The 19601-nt window shown below is 41.8% G+C and overlaps 4 protein-coding genes across 4 annotated transcripts; all 4 read right to left on the reverse strand.

Annotated features, from left to right (window-relative positions):
- Window positions 1–320: 320 nt before the first annotated feature.
- On the reverse strand, window positions 321–1712 carry PCOAH_00027850 (Small GTPase Rab6; the record flags this gene model as incomplete). Its single annotated transcript, XM_020059590.1, has 4 exons — window positions 321–821; window positions 1130–1195; window positions 1323–1363; window positions 1697–1712. 4 exons carry the CDS (start codon window positions 1710–1712, stop codon window positions 321–323), a joined length of 624 nt encoding a protein of 207 aa, XP_019914972.1.
- Window positions 1713–3558: 1846 nt separating this feature from the next.
- On the reverse strand, window positions 3559–6457 carry PCOAH_00027860 (Uncharacterized protein; the record flags this gene model as incomplete). Its single annotated transcript, XM_020059591.1, has 6 exons — window positions 3559–4080; window positions 4192–4460; window positions 4574–4715; window positions 5015–5232; window positions 5374–5447; window positions 5778–6457. 6 exons carry the CDS (start codon window positions 6455–6457, stop codon window positions 3559–3561), a joined length of 1905 nt encoding a protein of 634 aa, XP_019914898.1.
- A 1545-nt stretch (window positions 6458–8002) lies between these two features.
- PCOAH_00027870 (Coatomer subunit gamma) lies at window positions 8003–10996 on the reverse strand (the record flags this gene model as incomplete). The annotated part of the gene is made up of 1 exon (XM_020059592.1): window positions 8003–10996. One exon carries the CDS (start codon window positions 10994–10996, stop codon window positions 8003–8005), a length of 2994 nt encoding a protein of 997 aa, XP_019914764.1.
- A 2490-nt stretch (window positions 10997–13486) lies between these two features.
- On the reverse strand, window positions 13487–19141 carry PCOAH_00027880 (Protein kinase domain containing protein; the record flags this gene model as incomplete). The annotated part of the gene is made up of 1 exon (XM_020059593.1): window positions 13487–19141. One exon carries the CDS (start codon window positions 19139–19141, stop codon window positions 13487–13489), a length of 5655 nt encoding a protein of 1884 aa, XP_019914842.1.
- Between the last annotated feature and the right edge of the window lie 460 nt (window positions 19142–19601).

Consider the following 19601-nt stretch of genomic DNA (forward strand, 5'->3'; position numbering starts at 1 on the left):
CTTTAGTTCTTGTCACTAATAAATGTAAGTACACGCACGAGTATGCATGCACGAATGCATGGGTGGATGTGTATGTACACACGCAGATGGTATATATGGGGGGAATTTTTAATATTTTTTTTAAAACGCTTAATATTCCTAATTATAAAAAAATTATTAAAAATTCGATAAAAAATAAAATTCTGGGATTATAAAAAAAGAATTAACAATATTAAAAAAAAAAAAAAAAAAGGGAGAGGGGTAGGGGGGGAAATATTATAACATATTGGCATGTGTCACTTGGACTCATAACAGCGCGTGGTTAGCCGCGTGATGACGCTTTAACACATACACTTGCTGAAAATATTTTTCTCATTCGCCGCAGCATTGTTTGTGAGCTGTATGTCGACGACATTCGCATCGTTCGAGTTGGAATTATCAAGATTCGGTAACTTGGCGGCAATTTTTTTAAACAAGACTTTTATATTGTGTCCCGCTTTGGCACTGGTTTCATGGAACATTGTGTTGTACTCTTGAGCCTTCTGCATACCTTCTTCGTATGTAACTTTCCTGAGATCTCCTAAGTCAGTTTTATTTCCCACTAGGGCGATGATCACGTCTTTCCCTCTTTCGTTTATAATGTCTTGTATCCATTTGGTTGTATTTTCGAATGACTGCCTGTTGGTAATGTCATAAACAACGATAGCTGCAGCTGAGTCTCTGATGTAACTTGGTATTAAACTTCGGAATCGTTCCTGACCAGCCGTGTCCCATAGTTGCAGGCGTACTGGCCCCTCATCCAGGTACAAGGTTTTGCTGAGAAAGTCGATCCCGATGGTGGACTTCGGAGGAAAAACAAGGGAATGGGCACAAATTAGTGCTTACATATGCATGACACTATATATATCAACTTCGTCCGTATGAACAGGGAAAAAAAAAAAAAAAAAAAATACTAGCTAGCTAGCTATTTCGCAACGGGGTGGACAAATAGCTATTTTTTATATTCAATTTATTTCTCTGAACGAGCAAGGTTTTAAAATAAATATGTGGACGGTGGCAACGCGGACAAACGCACACAAACGCAGACACGTGAAGGGTGGACAAGTGTTCGTTCGTTTTCTCATCCAGTCTGTGTCTGCGTTGGCCATACCTGATAGTTGTTGTCAAAGGTGTCATACATAAATCTTGTAATTATCGAAGTTTTCCCAACAGCTTGCTACGGGGGAGGGTGGTAGAAATGATAAAGGTGGCAAGGAGAGGACAAAATAATTTGAAGACGCTGTTCACATCTTAATGTTTTCTTTTTTCTCTTTTTTTCTTTTCTCTTTGTTGCTCATTCGTACCTCTCCTAGAAAAACAAGTTTGTACTTATTTAGCCCTGAATCTGCGAAATAGAGGGAAGCGAAGAGACCACACACAAATGAGTGACCTCCTCGGCGGTACGAAAAGCATGCAGGAACATTCTTCAGACATATGTGAAGTATGTGCACACGTCTGTTCACAACATTCACGAAGAATTATGCACGCACAGGGAGCATTCACGCGAGGGTGAAAAATGTCAAATGTTTAGTAGCCGTCCGGGTATGCATTCCGATCAGGCAACATTTCTCAAAAATGGTGGTTTCCTCTTGTATTTTCAGCTACTAATAAATGCAATTTGTCCTTTTCCATATACATACAGATAAAAGCGTATGTATACGCGTATACAGGTACTTACTCTGAAATTCGTCCATTATTAAAAGGCAAAATTCTATAATTCACGAATTATTCGTTTCTATAACTTTGAAAAGGAATTGTAACTGCAAACAGAAACTCGTTAATCCATAATATTCCCCCTGTTGCTTCTTAAATACTGTTTTTCTCTGGTAAAAAAAAAAAAAAAAAAATACTGCTACTTTTTCTTCGCTTTTATGCTTGTAAATGTGACATGTAATGTTTACATTATGCTGTTTGCACATACTTGTTTGCAAACAAGTGCTTTTTTGTTTTTTTTTTTAAAAGTAAAAATGTTAACAGAGTCCAACTTAAAGCCGTGGAAAAAAAGCGTTAACGTGCATGTAAATTCCGTGAACAAAAAAAAGTATGCAAATACAGAGGTATGCGGAAATATGCAAAGTGTGGTAATGCAAATTGTTTAATTCCTTAGGTGCTCAACAGTTCATGAGTTCATCAGTTTACCATTTCGCTCGTTCAACCGTTTAACACTTTAGCCGTTTAACATTCAGTTGCCCCGCACGTATTTTACACCGCAATTTTTCCGTATATTGTGGTGACCAAAAATGGCAGAATTTATGTGCACGTAAAACATTTCGCATGAAATGAAACTCCCCAAAGCGAATTTAAAAGATTTGTACATTTTGTGACAACCCTCTGTTTGTGTTGGCGCAAATGGAAGAAAAAAGGCGAGCGTTTTGTATAAACAAAAATAGTGTAAAATGTGAATACCTATTTGTACAATTAAAAAAATATGGGTTAAAAAAAAAAAAAGTATATACATTTTTTATTCATGGGTGAATGGCAATACGATGAAAATTCTCCATTTAAAACCCCGTGTTCTTCGTTCGTCCGTCCGTCCGTCTTCGTTCATCGTTCTGCGTGGCTGTTTATGTTTTAATTTGAAAGGAAAACTCGTTAGGGCTGTGAGGCTCATAAATGGTAAGAAACAAATACAACGAAGTTGTAGTATTTCCACTAAAATGGTTTGATGCCCGTCCTGAGGTGTACAAGTTTGTGCCGTTCGGGTTTTCCTTTCTTTGTGTTACAATTTTGGGACCCTTTTTTCTGTTTATATACGTGTAAGGCGATTTATGGAGGCACACATTTTGCGTTGTCCGTTTGGTTCCCATGTGACGAGGAGCAGAATGAAATGTACGTAAAAGGGATGTTGGGGGAAGGGGTATAAATAGGGTGCATTTTTCTATCCGCCATTTTGAGCCCATTAAAAGGAGAAAAAATATTTCATAAAGCACTCGTCAGGAAGAAGCAGCAGTCATAAAATAAAAAATAAAAAAATCTTCCGCCACAGATAACTGAGGTAGAAGATCAACTAGGAAAACACTAAATCAAATGCATGGTAGTAGAACCGTTCCACCTCTGGGTGGTAAATTAACACGTGGAAAACGAGCAGCAAAAAATAAAATAAATAATTAATTAACTGTGTGGAGCTTCAACCGCGGTGCATATCAAAAGCATAGAGAAACGTTGATGTGCTAGGACGAACGAGGGAAGGAAAGAGAAAAGCCGGAGCTTGCAAAGAAGTACAATTGTTTAGTAAAGAGGGATTAAAAAGAGGAGGTCAACCTTTTCAGCACATGTCAGTTACACAGTGCTCTCAATTTGTATGGAGAAAAGATTTTTTTTTCTTTTTTCACGACATATTTTTGCAAAGTAAGCGCTACACGCATATGAAAAGGATGTCTATTTGAGCCGTCTGATCGGAGAATATTCTCCGGAGTGGTAACACACATGGCGTTGGATAGACTTTTCCGATGATGATGATGACGATGTTAATTTTTGAAATGTTTGTCTTGAATTAGCTAGATATCTCCACTTTGTAAATGACCCGCAGTTCAGTTTACTCTACTGTAGGGAAAGGTCACCCTTGGGACCCCATAATGAGTTTCCTACCCATTCTCTGTTCTTCAAACTTTCGTTCAAAAGTACGAGGTACTGCAAATCGACGTTAAGTGTGAGTGAGCTGTTTACAGCTTTTCTAAGATGATATAAAATTAGGTCATCATTTAGAAGGTCTACATCGGGGTCTATCCAAAGTTTTCCTTGTTCTTGTTGTGGGTGCGTAGTGATACTTCTAGCAGAGGCTATGCTCCCACTTCGTTTTGTATTCTCCTCCTGTGGGTTTTCTTTTCCTTTAGCATGCGAATGATGAACCGTCGAATTTGACTCACACAGGTATCCCCCGGCATACCCAGGGATACATAACAAACTGGACACATCCATGCAGTGATCCTTCATTATTTTGTCTCCTCCGTTTTGGTAGATGCTCACAAAATCGTCGCTTTGGTATATCACTTTGTATGAGTTCACCTTTTCTATGTACTTTTCCTTTTCGATTGACTTTACTTTGGTTTTCTTCGCGAGCAGCTGCGGGGTGGGAGGGCAGGTGGGCGTAGTTACCATGCGCCATTACTCAGTGAACAGATTTCATGCACCATTGCTGTGCCGTAGTGTACGTCGCACAGAGAAGTAACTTACCCTCTGAAGGGTCAAATCTCCCTTTTTGCCCCCCACTGGGTAGCTGCTACATGGGTTGCTGTCTACTACCACTTTGTGGTAGTCTTTAACGGAAGAGGAATTGCGGCGAGGATAATCCACTTTGTCTATTTTGCCATCCACCGTAGGTTGGTTATCCATTTCTTTTTTTGAAAAAGAACTTGGTTCAAATTGTACCTCTTTCTGCTTCGCATTGTTCTTCACGTTCTTAGTCGTTCCTTTGGCGTGGGTCTTTTCGTTGCCTTTCATCTCTGCGGGGAGGGTTGCGGCGGTAGGGGGCAAGTTTGCTTGACCGTTGGTTGTCTACACGTGTTAGGTGTTAATCCATATGTGCAAGTGGCTACAAAGTGAAACTACGATTTACTTTTTAACTGGCTCAGGATCATATTTGTAGAATGCTTTAACAGCATGGGAATGCCGTACGGTTTTAGTACACTCGTCTGTGGAGTGGCATCCCTCTTCGGAGCGACCACTTCTGGTGAGCAAATTGACAACGTGGTTGTGTTCTGAGGGTGGTGCAGTGAGAAGAGACCACGGTAAAAAAGAAAAAAAAAAGGGGGAATCTAGATTGCTATGGTGACCGGGGAATGGTACTTAGAACGAACAAGCGACAACCACGCGAAGGAATGCTTCAAAACGAGGAGCAGCATTTTTGAAGGAAGAAATGAAGAGGAGCGAATTGTAATTAGCCACCAGATACTAAAACGATACGTTATATATGGTTAAACAATATCTTACGGGAGGGAGAAAGAATCCCCCCTTCCACTTTGTCACATATTTGTGATCCCCTTATCAGCGGAATTACCTGAGCAGACTGAAACCTCCTAATGGGACTTTTTCCACAAGAAGGAAAGTTCGATCCCCCTCCTGGGGCGTTATACCATGTTTGCACATTGGAGAATGTTCGTTTCTGTGAAGTGGATCTTAGTCCGTTGCTCGGGTGGCAAGCAGAAGGATTATAAATGGTATTGTTGCAACTGAAGCTTCTGGAGGGTGGCGGCGCTTTTTGGTACGAACTGCGAGCTGAATTGGAAAAGGAAAAAACGGAATGGACATAAAATTAGGCACATCATGGGGTAGCACCATGGGGGCACAGGGCTGGCACTTCCCATGCGTGAAAAGTTTTTCCTAATCCCTGACGGGGGGTTACTCGTGTGAACTTACCCGTTGGACTTGTGGGGGTTGTCCCAATAGGCAGTTTGATCTTAGCCGAGGGTTTGACACTTCGTTGGCGGATTCTGCTCATGGGGATGCAAATCGAGAAAAGGGGAACCAGGCAACCATATGTATATGAAATGGTTTGTAAATGGGGAGGTGGTAGTGAAGAATAGGGTAAAATCAGGTGACAGTGGTGATGTGTGCGTAGCAGATGTTGCACTGTGTTCATCAGAAGGGAAGGGGTGTGAGCCCCCCGCTTTTCGATAGACACATATTTTGAAAATTAAAGAAAAGGGAAACAAAATAATAGTGGAAATTTTACAAAAGGATGAGATGAGCACACCAATTGTGCATTTTTCATTCCCTCTATTTTGATATATACATATATATATGCATATATATTTTGTTACTGGGAAAAGGCCTTCCTACTTGTGGATGCCTGTCTACACTTTTTCACGAGATCTAAGTTCAGTTCCACATTTTGATACACAACAGGGAGGTTAGAAATGTCTCCTACCATGCCTTGGGTTTTCTCTGTATCTTCTGGGGAGCTGAACACTGATGAGAGGAATGTGCTCTTGTCGTCTCTCTCATATGGTATGTAGTTAGGAAAGGCGGTCTGTATATCCTTCATGTCAATTTGTTCGACCTTTCCGTTTAACCGTTTCACCAAGCATATGGATGTAGAGCTGGTTTGGGTGTTGGGACGTGCGTCTGCACGGTAGGCATAGTTACTTCTGTGCGGAGCGGTGCTTACGGAGGTGTATGTCTTTTTTGTTTCAACAATATGGTTATCATCCATATGCGTCTGTTCTTTTTTTTGTGCGTTCCACTCTGGAGGGGAGTAACTCCAGAAGCTGCGTGATGAGCCTGTTTTGTTAGCGATGTTGGAAGCTATAGAGAAAGGGATGCCTTTTCCGTTTTTTGCTTCGCGATACGATATGCTGCGTTGTTGTTCGGGTGTGGCAGCCCTTTCAGCTTCCCACCCTGTCAAAGGAACCCCTGCTGTGGCATCTTGGCTCAGTACATAGTTGGCCCTGTTAAACGATTCCCCAGAAGTTTTATTTTTCCCATGGTAAAATTGCTTCATAGTTTTATATATATATTTTTATCTTCTTCTTTTGGTGTCTTTTTTTTTTATTTTCTCTTTTGTGTTGACAATCTGTGGGTGATTCAGACGTTATTTTGAGGTGTGCACTTTTTGTATAATCCTATGGACACATTTTTTTTTTTTTTTAAAATAAAGTTGTCTTCATTTCTCCTTTTTGTAAAATTCGAACGTGTCTACCAGTTGGTACGTTTCATCAAGTAGGGCAGCTCAAATGAGAAGTGGATGGCAATTTTTTTTTTTTTTTTTTTTTTTTTTTTTGTGAATAATTGAAACTTGGCCAAGTGAGGAAGGAGTAGTTTCAGCATCGTTAGAGTTGTCAGTGGTAGTGACTTTGGTTGTGGTACAAAGGAAAGTTCTACAAAATTAAAGTAGCTCTTTCGCGTGCTGGAATGCGAGTTGGAACACATACCTGGGGACCAGATCGCGTGTGCATCGAAATGCATGTTGGTGTATCTATCGGGGGGAGATACCCATGGAAGAAGGGACGCCACCTTTTGCAAGTCCCTTGAGCGAGTTCAATGAATGAGTATGTCGCGCAGCTTAACCCCTCCAGAAAGTGCACCCATGTGTACACATATACATATGCGCATTTATACAGCTATGATGATCTGCTTTTTTTTTTTTTTTTAATGTGCTCCCTTGGGCACAAAAGATGGAGTAAATTTTAGCCTCACTCATTTTCACAATTTCTACAACGTTTATTTTGGAGGTCCCACTTTATCATTTAAAAAAAAAGGACCCATCGGTGTGTGCACCCCCAAAAAGGAGAAGCAAAATTCGGTTGACACGTTCATTTGTGAAACTCGCTTAGGGGTGAGGACAAAACGGAAAGTAAAACCAAGCATCCTAATTCTGCCACCACAGATATGCGTACACATTTCTATACGTGCATTATGGTATGCGGTTTTATGAACTTGTTCTGTTGCACAAATAATTGAAAAAGGTGGTTTGGCTTTGTTTTGAGAAAAGGGGGGCAGAGGCAGGATAGTCAAAATGAGGGTATGTTTACTTTTAGTAAGGCCTTTCCTTCCCTTTTTAGAAACCTATGGACGGAGAAGACGTGCATGTTGGCACTGCCTACGCATGGTGAGATGAGGCAAAAATGGTGGTGAAGAATTGGTTGCGTGTATACATACAGATAGAAACGCATGAAAAAAGGAATTAATTTTTTAAGAACATTTGAAATTTTGTTAAGATGACACACGCTATGAAGGGTGGTCATCATTCGGTCATATCGACAGTCCGTGGTGCGACTTCCCAATTGTTTAGCACCCCATTGGTGGGACTGCCCAGTTTACAATCCACCACGTTCACATAAATGCAAAAAAAGAAAAAAAATTTAATAATATTCATACATTTAAAAGGATGAATAGAACAAATTTAAAATTAAAAACAAATGGGGAGGAGACGTCCCCCGAAAGGTGTGTAGCTGCGGCGTGATGCGCTTGCCTGGGCAGACATGCGAGGGTCTATCTATCCATATATATATACTTACATATATGTGTTAGTACATGTGTTGGGGGCCTACTCGAGCGACTTGAGGAGCATCTCCGACAGTTGCCTCTCGTGGGAGCGGCACACGATCTTCAACAAGCAGCCGTACTGTTGCGAAAGAATGAGGGACGCCTTACACAGAACATGGGATTCGTTCATATATCTAGCAGAGAGAAGCATGTTATGGTTGCTGGTGTTGGCCTCCACACTGTCGGTATGATCGCATGCCATCATATTTAACGTATTTAATAACCCAACAACGGCAAGCTGAATATTTTCGAAATTGAGGCTAAATTTGCTCACAGCTTCTGAGTTTAGATTTTCCATGCTATCCCAGATATGTTTGAATTCTCCATTTCGTAAAATTCGTGGGTAAATAAAGTCGGTAATTTGTATACTCAAGGGGTTAATGGAGTAGGAATCGGGGAAGCCATTGTCCATTTCGTTCTCTTTGGTGAGGAAGTGCAGGGAAAGTTGAAAGTGTTGGTTGACCTGGTAGTCTCCATTCGTGGGTGCTTCCAATGGGGGGGTGTTTCTTCCCAAGAGGACATACAAATTTTGTGGGGCGTTAAAGTATAAGTTAGGAATGGTAGTTTTTTCTAAAATGGTCCATTTTTTATCGAATGAGTTTATTTGCATATTTACGTCTGCCAGGATTTGTTCAGTTAATGTGTTCTGTATGATAAATTCTAGTAAGATGTGCTTATCGTAAATGTACTTCTTCACAAGGACGGTGTATTCAGCTTCACTTTCCGTTAGTGGTACGGACTTGCCTACCATTTTTAGTGCGCCCAATTGGTACTTCTCTAAAAGGTTAGACACATCTTCTGATAGGATGGAATCCATATTCTGTTCAGGTAATTTTGTCCCATTTAGGGATCCACCATACGCATCCGCGTTGGAACTTTTCTTTTTCAAGTTGGGGGACGAAGAAGGAGTTACTAACTCTTTAAATGTATTATCTCCCATTTTTTGTATTTCCTCCTTGGCATTGTTATAGTCAAATTCTTCCGTCACATTGTCCTCCACATGTTTCTGGATTAAGTAAAGAAGATTGTCCAAATGGGTAGGTGGTTCATTTGTCAGTAGTTCATCAATGAGGGGTAAATGCTCAGAGGAGTCTTCCCCTTGGGGGTGGTCCCCTTTGTTTATTTTTTCCTTCAAAATGTGATACAGAAAATTGGAGCGATCTCTGACTTCATCATCGTTATCAGCCAAAAGGCAATTCAAAAGGAATAGGATATCCTTCGAGTTTGAACCACATTTTAGGGCAATATGAAAGAGAGCATATAATCCATCGACCCGTATTGTTGAATTTTCCAAAATGAGCCTATTATATATGTACCTTATGTATTTAGACGGGGTGGTCGTTTTGGGAATGTGAACCAGCAGAAATCTAATCACCCTGAGGAGAAGAGAGTTATACTCACAGTCTTCAATAAATTCACAAAGTTGCAAAATGGCTGCTTCTTCTGAGTTTGGAATTTGGCTAATAATTAAAATAATTGCATCTATCGTTTTGGACTTGAATTGGTAAGATTCTTCGTCCCTCAAATTGTTGGAGAGGAAACTGAGGATAAGGTTACACTTAGACGGGTAGATAAAGCATAAATTCTTTAACTCCTCTATAATTTGAATTTTAAAAAAGGTGTTATCTCCACTCATGTAATTATTAATCTGACTAAGCAGTCGATCTATGTTGGCTTCATTTCCTGTTTTCAGTAACGTGGTGAATGCCAAGACACAGATACTTTTGTTGCTATCCGTGAGGAGATTTTCTATGTCTTGATTAATTTTAGATGCAACATGGGGTCTATGATGAGACAACTTATTTATCTGTCTGATTATACTAAATTTGTCCACCACCTTGGATGATAATAAAAAAACCTGACATACCTTCATACACTCGTTCAGTATATCTACGTTAAATACGGTGGTGGAATTTCTCCCTCCTTTGTCGTAAATGGCTAGCTCAAATATGCACTTAATGCACTCAAAAAGGATAATCGGATCTTTACTCTTAAGGCAGTTTTTCAGATAATCGAAGCAGACCTTGGTGGTGGGGTGGATGAAGTTTCCTTTATTTGTTGCGTAATCTTGTATGTTGTACATGTCATGCGTTCTTCCTGCATATTGGTTCGCCTGCGTGGTAGAGAAACCGCTATGGGGGCTACCAACCTGGTTAGAACCTTGGGGGGTCGTCGCCCCGGGGGGAAGGTGCTTCGTATTGCCCAACTCGCTGTCCACCTCAGTGCAATAAATCAAGCAAGAAGCATACTTAATTAAGAGGCAGTTGGCCAACGAACCGGACAAATTACTTGAGCTTTTACTGTACGAAGCGATAATTTTTTCCAACGCTAATTTATCTTGATATTTAATGGAGCACAGCAACGTTAAGGCGTGAAATTGAATCATCGGATTTTTGCTGTTTATACATTCGCTAACTTCATGAATCCACTTCTTCACTATATCGCAGGATGCATTCAAATATAGGTTCAACCCACAAAGCAAGGAAGAACAAGAAACGAAGGGGTTCTTATCCACTATGGCTGTTTTTAAGTAGCGCTCAATTTGCGTAGCCATAGAATTATCTATAATTTTACTTAACACACGTATGGCATTGGCCCTATAGCAATCATTAGCTGAGTTCATATCCTTCGTGAGCGAACTTGTTACAATAAAAACTTCCTTCTCATTGACTGGCAAACTTTTAATGAGTAAATAAACCATCCTTCGTAGCCTTTCATTGTTGGATTGAAACAATTTGGTGATGTTAAAAAATATGTCAGTACACTCCTGTGGTGTTAGTTTTTCTTCCCCTTTATTTATGAGGTATAAAATTTTTGTCAATATTTGCATGCACTTTTGCGTGTTTAGGGGGTAACTGGAGAAGACTCTGGTCTCCTGGAGGATGCTGGCTTTATCTCCCTCATGGGGGTTGACAATGGATTTTTCATCATCGTACTTGGAGTCCTTCAGCAGGTTCCGTTGAATTTTGTCCTTAATCCCTATTGGCTTCAGCATCTTCCCTGATTACTTAGCTGTTTAACAGTTGCACAGTTTCAACGCAGAGGAGAATGGTGCCCACGAGGTGCGCTGTACTAGAGAGGCGACCCCTAAGGCACTCAAAAATGGTGGCCTGCTGGACGTGCATTCACTTTCTGCGCAAGAACAGATCAGACACATGTGCCAATGTGCCCTTCTGCGGTTGTTTCATTTATTTTAACGTTCAAACCTTAAATGGGTGGTCTTTTTGGAAAGTGGGGAAGAATCACGTTTCCACACAAATAGATGAAAAAAAGAAAGAACTAAATTAATCAATTAAAAGGGTTGGAAAAATACATCACGCGGGGGTGGCTGGGGGAAGAGCAGAAAAAACTCTTCCGTATTGTCAGCACGGGATTAGGGACGCTGATCAGAAGGGGGTTTCGAATAGGTCAGTTTGTTTGCTATCTATTCAACAACTGGAGGGGTGTACGCGCAATAATAACGTTTAATATATGTTATTGCGCTTCTCCAACAGAAATGCTTGCTAGGCTGCTCAAGTGCTTTGGCCAACTAACACCCTACGTATGCGCTCGTTTAGAAATCCTTCCGGTAAATTACAGCATGATCAAATTTGTGAAGTTCTTTTCATCATTTGGGTGTATCCTTATTTATTTTTTTTTTCTTTTTTGACATCCCCTCAGCATGGCGAAAGTTATCCCTTGTTAACGCGATAAGGGGACATTTTTTTCTAACCTGGAAAACTGATAACTCGATCGTTCTCCTTTACAAATATGCATTTATCACGTGGGGTTGTGGTGGAGAGGTAAAGATATGAGTAATTATTTGTGCGATTTTTTTTTTTTTTTTTCCATTCGTTCAATTTTGACGCAGCAAGGGATGGGTTACATAAATATATGCTCTTATCGTATGCTGTATTACCATATGAAATTTTTTTTTTTTTTTTTCCTGCAAGAAAAAATTGGTGCTATGAAGCAGTCGGTGCGTATTATGCGCTGTGGGCTTTTCTTCCCTCTAGGGATGAACAGAAACAGGGTTTGGTTTGCCTAGCCAGGAAAAAGTTATCCAGGATATACCGATGTACTAAAAATTGCGCATACAACATGAAAATGCATAAAGGGTACAAGGATAGCCCCAAAAAATATGTCATCCGCGACGATGTATGCAAAATACTTCCGTTCATTTTTTCCCCCCATATGTTCATAACCTTGCGTGTAACTCCAGGACGTTCAATGCAACCGAGGGAGTTGCGTTCTTCTTTTTCGTATAATAACGAATAGATTTTTGACCCATGTGTGTTGGAGCAGAGGAATTCAATTGGCCCATCCGAACTTCGCGCACGTAAATGCATTGTCACTGCAATGCCCCCAAGTGGTTCCATCCTCATATTGTATGCCCCTATAGTGGGCAAAATATGTTGTACACGAAGGGGGGGCAAATGAGAAGCTAAGCAATGGTACAGTTTTGCTGCTGCATAATTTGGCCTAATTGCTAATCGTTGCAACTCATCCATATCACTTTAAAAATCATTGCAAAAGAAAAAAAGATACCTTTCTCGCCATGCCCAAGGCAGAACACATCCTGATGAGCCACTTCAAATGCATTTTCACCAAATTGGGTCATGTTCCACACCAGTCCTACGCGAACAACACGGCTCATTGGATATGGCGCATACAGATCACTACGCACCGACTGGCCAAGGGAGTATTCTCCCCATATTATAAAAGACAACTTTCTTTTTTCCCTTTTGTACTAAACAATTTGTACTAACATTTAAAGAATCATCCGTGTTGGTTGTGATATATTTGTGTAGACATAAAATTTTGCACATGATGTGTAACGCCCCTTTTGCAAATAAACAATTACCAATAGAGCAAGTAAGCATTTGTAGGAACTTTTTTTTTTTCTTTTACGAATATGTGTAAATTTAGCAGAAACAGTTTACAATGCAAACAAACTGGGAAAAAAAAAAGAGAAAAATTAAAAAAAAAAAAAACCATTTCTTTTGGGGGGAAAAAGGAAGGATAAAAATGCACACATGTGCGTGCATATGTGAAGGTATACTTCTTGTCTGTCTTTGTGTGGCTTATTTTTGGCTACTCATTTTCGTCCTTTCTGTGTATCTGTGGCGTCGCTCCGTTTTTATTTTTCCCATGGGTAATTTCAGCATCGCCCGTTATTAATACTTTTGTTTATCATTGCGTCACTTCTTATGTCAGCGCCATTACTGCCTGTGTCCCTTGCGTACCATTCGGATTACCCAATTATCGCTTCTACGCACGTGGACCCCTGAACAGCCTCGAGGGAGGATTCCCCTGTGAGACACTCTTTGAGGGCATGCTCCCTGCCGGCTATTCCAGTTCGAATTTCCCACCTAGGCAATTCACCAACCTCCCCTGCGTTTGTGTAAGTGTCACATATGGATGAAGATGCATTTGGTGGTGTGCGTGTTTGCCTCTTCGCCGTTTTATTCATCCGCTCGTTGTCACCTGATCAATCATTAAAGCATTAATTGTGGACCTGGAACCTGGCGCCCGTCTGGTGGTAGCAGAGTCTTCCCTGCTTCTCCTCCTCTTCCTTCTTCTGTCTCTGCTTAACAACCTTCTCCCTCGTCGTGGTTACCTTATATTCGGTGTTGAATGAGTCCACAATGTTGTCCTTGTTGGAAGAGCAATGGAAATCGAAATCGCTGTAGTCGTATGTGGAGGAGCTGGACGTTTTGTTAAAGTTATCGCGAATTGTTTCGTCTAGTCGTATGGTGGCCTTGGTGTAGCTGCTTGGGTGGGGAAACGCGTTCGGCTTGTGGTTATACGCACCTCCGCCTCGGCGGTTGCTTTGGTTGTTGCTTTGGTTGTTGCTTTGGTTGTTGCATTGGTTGTTGCTTTGATCATCGCTTCGATTATCGCTTGGGCTTTCACCTCCCTTTCCCTTTACACTTCCCTCCAAGTAGGCATGCGTGCTTACCGCCTGGGCACGGTGCACTCCGTCGAAAGTTTTATGCCCCCCCGAGGCGTAATGCGAAAGAGCACCCTGATTCGCTGCCTTACCTTCCATTTGCGGGTTCAATAAATTTCTGTCTTTCCCCTCCTGGGGGAGGTCCCCCAGCAGTAGGTCCTCGTACCTCTCCTTGCCTGCCACAAATGGGTTCCGACTACGATTTTCACTACGATTGTCACTACGATTGTCACTTCGGCTTCCGCTGGCGCTCCCGATGGCGCTCCCCGTGCTGCTCATCCAGTTGCCGCAGTGTTCCTCCCCGCCCAGCGCTTTCATCATTTTCATAAAACCCGAATGGTCGCTCTTGTCCACACTCTTGCTGCTGCTATTACAGTCATTCTCCTCGTAACTCGTTTCGTAATTCGCCACGCAGGGGTAGCTGCCACCTTGTGGGTCAACTTCATTCTTTCGTTCGACTAACTTGGTTAGATTATTGGTTGGGTAGTATTGCTCGTTCTTGTCGTAGCTCTTTTTGTTGGCAAAGTAGTTATTCCTCGTGTTTCCATTGGAGATGCCGTAATTCCCTTTTCCATCGTAATTTGTACCACCTTTCGTGTTATTCATAAAATTGTTAATAATAATATCGTTAGCGTCGTTGCTGCTGTTGGGTTCGTCTGACATATGAGTAGGGGAGTCATTATTGGGAGGGGAATTCTTTCCACTTCTGTTTACTCTGTCATTACCCTGTTTGGCGTTTGCACTTTGTCTGCTGTCGTCTGGAATGATGGTGTTTATGGACATGTGTTTGTTGTTCTTCCCATCTTTAGCAGGAGCTTTTACTTGTTCCACGTAACGACCCGTCGTTGCCACATCATTGTTGAGGTGATTTTCTCGGTGTAATTTTTTTTTGTTCAAGATAGAGGAGAAGCCATTTTCATACTCATAATTTGATCCCTTGTTATTACCACAGTGGTTAATGCTATAATTGGAGAGGTCACTTTTGGACGGCATCCTCGCCATTCCTTCAATCGGCGTATCCTTCTTATTGCTAATGCGCTGCCCCTTATCATCATTGTCCTTACTACCGTTCGTATGATCATTCACGCACTGTTTTGTTTTATCGTTATTTGGAAATATTTCCCAATTTGTTTGGTTGAGCTGTTCGCTCTCTTTTATGGGTAACTTACTCTTCTCCTTTTCCATGTCACCTCGCAACGGGTGGCTCCTTTTCTCCTTGTCTGCTACATTTTCCCCTTCCGCATAGCAAGCAAACCGATCTGGATGGCTGTTTTTTACTCGCGAATCTTCCATATACCTGACGCAGCTGTCTATGATGCTTCGGGAAAGGTCGCCCGGCTTGTCCATCTTTCCGTAAATATCTGACGCAGGTGATGCGGTACCCTTGTTGAAGTAGCCCTTCAAATGGGGGGGACAGTTAAATGGTTCCTGTTTACTATTTAAGCTCCCCACGTGGCACCCATTTGTTCTCTCTGCAATGTTGTGACCTTGCCCTTTTGTCGGACCCTCCTCACAGTCATAGTACACCTTCTCACTATTTTTACCTTCCGCCAGGAGGAAAGAATTATTGTCCATTTTTTTCTTTTTCGACAAGGTGTTCTCATCATGGAGGTGCTTCCCCAATTTGTCTATGTCAATTTTGATCGCTTCACCATTTGCGGAGAAGGAGGTGATCCTCTTTTGGTGCGCCCCGAAATCAGTGCAACGGACGTCGCCCTTCTTGCTGGTAAAGTTGTTATCCACATGATCCCTTACCTTTGCGACCTTTTCCTGATTGAGGCTAACTTGGACGCGATTTCCATTTCGGCTTTCAGTGCGAATTCCGCTACAGGTGCTGATACTTTCTGCATTCAGGGGGTCTAACTGGTAATGCTTCTGTTCATACGCGCCGACGACCTGGCCCCCTCTCCCCCCTCCTTCGTTTAAACCCATTTCATACAAACTGGATAAATTTTTTTTTAATTTATTTTTTAGCTCCTTCGAATTCTCCAATATTGAATTGACTTTGTTCGAAAAGGACTCCTCCTTCTTCTTCGCGCACTTTCCATTCCTCCCCGATTTGTTGATGCTGAAGTTGTTAGCGTAAATTTTTATGTAATTCTCCTCCTCATTGGCTTCATCGTCTACTTCGTCCTCCGACTCTTCCTCCACTTCGATCTCCTCATCACTATCGTCGTCATCCTCCACTACGTGAACATCTCTTGGTGTGTCTTCCCCCTGCATCCACTTGTTCCCGCGGGGTGGAGGGTCTTCCAGGTCCAGCACTTCCCTTTCTCGCGTTCCTTCATACTTGCATGACATGTCTTCCCCATCCGTACTCTCCTCTGCGTTCACCCCATTGGATCCATCCCCTTTGTGCGAGTTTCTCACATTAGCAGTGGTTACCCCTCTGTAGATTCTTTCCGCCACCTCGCCCTCCATTTGGTCCTTCGGTAATCTCATATTTTTGGACTCACGAAAGGTGAGAAGTGCGTCTTGAAAATTCCCCAGATGGGACGTCGTCTTCTTTGCATAAGTCACTGACTGCTCCGTTTGCACCTGTTGATCCTTTTCTGCACAAAACCATTTCGATGCTTTGCTGTCTAAAGCGTTTTTGAAGTTTGTGCAATTGGTCTCTTCCTTCTCGTCAGATGCGTCAATGGTAACATTACGATTCCTTTCCTGAAAAAGGGAGTCCTCCTTTGTGGTCATTCCCTTCTTACCACTTTTCCCGCTCCCATTGTGGATCACCTGTGCGGGTTTTCCATACCCATGTGCATTCTCTTTTCCCTTGTAGTTTAAAAAATCATCGTACATGTCGCTCCTGCTGTAGCACCTTTCTCGTACACTTTTCACTTGGTTATTATTTTTCCCGTTTTTCATGTAGGTAACTTGGTTGTTTTTGCTGTCCAGTGTGCGGTTTCCGCTGTTCTGATCCTTACTGCGGTGGTCTGGCTCGTGGTCTTCTTCTTCCTCCTCATCATCTTCATACTCACTTTCTTCTTCCTCATCGTCTTCCTCAGTGTAGTCATCCCCATCATCACTTTCTTCTTCTTCTTCTTCTTCGTCATCGTTGTCGCTCTCTATTTGCGTTTCTCCTTCCACCTCGTCTTCTTCCCCGTCGGTGATCCCCTGCTCGATGTCTCGTACCTGCTCCTGTAGGAACTGCTTATCTTGGCCCCCGCTACAGGCTTCGTGGCAGGTGCCTTTCTTTTTAACGTTTTGGCTGGCATGACTGACCTGGCTAACTTTGCCATTCTTCGATTCTTTCCTCAAACTGGCACGATGAGCTGCTTGTTTATTCTTTCGCACGTAATTGTTGTGCACTGCACGATTGTCCCCCACGTCACCTCCTTCATCTTCTTCATCGTCCTCCTCGTCGTCTATAACGATAGCTTCATTTTCGTTTGCCTTGATATGGTCCTCCTTTTTCTTCTTCGCAAGATTGTCCTTGTTCACATTTTCCCCGTCATCATTGATGACGAGGAAGTTATCCTTCTTGGCATCTTCCACGTACACGACTGGGGATGCATGCATCGCGTCGGTGTTCCCATGTGGACCGTGGTTGTTATTGTGAAGAGACGTGGCAGAAGCAGCATTGATCACCCCCCCGTTGAGGAGTCTATCATTGTTGTAGCTACTGTTGACTGTTCTCTGGTCTGTTTTGACTGCACTTCTAGCATCTCTACTTTGCTTCGTTCTACTGTCGTTGCTCCTACAAGTGCATGGGTCGCTTTTCTTCACGGAGCAACAGTTTATTCTACTTTTAAAATTATTCTTCATCATATAGTACAGAATTTCGTAGTCATTTTTGAGGCAGGCATGTGAATATTTACTGTTACTAGTTTTTTCCTTGGGGTTGTCTGCGTCCATGACGACGGTTGCCTTGTTGTTTCCCCTCGGAGCAGAAGCGTCGTCCTTGTCTACTTCCCCGTTTTGCTTCATTTTACCGTTCGCGCTGAGGGAAATGTCGTTCACTGCGTTAACCGCGTTAACCGTGTTGACCATGTTAGCCGTGTTGACTGTGCCGGCTGAGTAGACCGCGTGGGCTGCAGTGGGCGCATTGGCCGTATTGGCCCCGTTCGGCGAAATGGAGGAAATATTTTTGAAAAAGTTCCAGTTATTCGAGAGCAGGTAAATCCACCTGCTCTTAACCTTCTCATGCCACAAGAATTTAGAATTCTGAAGGCTAAAATTGTTTAACATTTCTGTCACCCAGGGGTGGTCCAGAACATTCTGCAGACTTAATCTTTCACTGGGGTTGGATGAAGTCAACTTCACAAATAAATCCCACGCTTTAAGATTTTCTCTGAATCTGCTCGGAGGTTTGGAGTGCCTCAAATTATGCACAGTTTTCAAAATAGTTTGCGCGACTTTAGAACATTCAATTCCTTTTTGTCTACATACGAATCTTCCAGAAATGAATAAAATCATATTCATCCCAAGGGCGTAGTTGTCAATTTTTTCCGTCATGGGTCCCGTATTCCTGAGTACCTCTGGGGGATTAATTTCTAACGTGCCTGGCCATTCCGTCGGATGTAAATTGCAAGAATCAATATGTTCTGACCATCCAAAGTCCGCTATGACGATTCTTTTATTGTCGTACCTTAAAATATTTGTTGGCTTTAAATCTCTGTGAACAATATTCATGTCTTGGATGTACCACATGCCCTGCAACAGTTGAATGAAGTAGAGAAAAGCTTCTGTCATATTGCTGGATAAATTTTCCTTCCATAAAGTCCCATCATTTGCATAGTCTTGTATCAGAATCCATCCTTCCTTCCCTCCTATAACTTTGTGTAACTTTATCACTCCAGGACATTGACATATGGATAGGTTAATTATTTCTTTTGTAAACATTTCAACAATACGATTAAACGATTCCTTCGGAAATTGATTCGGTTGTAACAACTTGGCTGCAAATATTTCGTTCGTAATTTTATGTTTCACCTTCCATACTTGTGCGTACGTTCCCTTTCCTAGATTGTTCAAAACGACGTAGTCCTTAAAGCAGCTGTCATTTGTCCGTATTATCCTAATTTGGTTGTGGAGCACGCTCGGTAGCTGTAAAACATCATTCTGCGTAGACAGGTTTGAGCCTATTTTAACTTCTTCATTTTTTCTCCCTTTTATGTAACTCCGTTTGTAATAATTATCAGCAAATTCGGGGTTGTCTTTGCTGTTATTATTCAACGGTTTAGGGTTCCTTTTGATATCTGGAAAATCCATGTTTTTTTTTTTTTTTTTTTTAGAAAATATTTGTTCGTTTGCGTGGATGGGGGGATGATGCCCTCTTTCACAACAATGTGCTGTTCCAGGTCCGCCGTTGTAGAAGGCTCAAAATTGGGTTACATCTACGGGTGTACATGTGTGTACGTATGTGTGCACGCGTACCAGGTAAAAGTGTCCCTTCAAATGCGTACGCATGCACAAATATGTGTACATGCCAGAATACGTATACAAACATTAATATTTTTATCTGTTCCTGTTGGTTACACATACATGTAGAGCGTCGAATATACACTCACTTAAGCAAACGACTTTTTTATTTCTTAATTATATTCCTCTTCTGCGATTTTTCCACTTGGTCAAAAATATGTACTTCATAAAACAGCTTTTCTAACCTGTTTACATTTAGTCGAACTGTTGCAATGCTGGTGGTCAACGTATTCTCACAACTGTGGTATAC

The sequence above is a fragment of the Plasmodium coatneyi genome, chromosome 9, assembly GCF_001680005.1.
Source record: "Plasmodium coatneyi strain Hackeri chromosome 9, complete sequence".
NCBI classification, from domain to species: domain Eukaryota; phylum Apicomplexa; class Aconoidasida; order Haemosporida; family Plasmodiidae; genus Plasmodium; species Plasmodium coatneyi.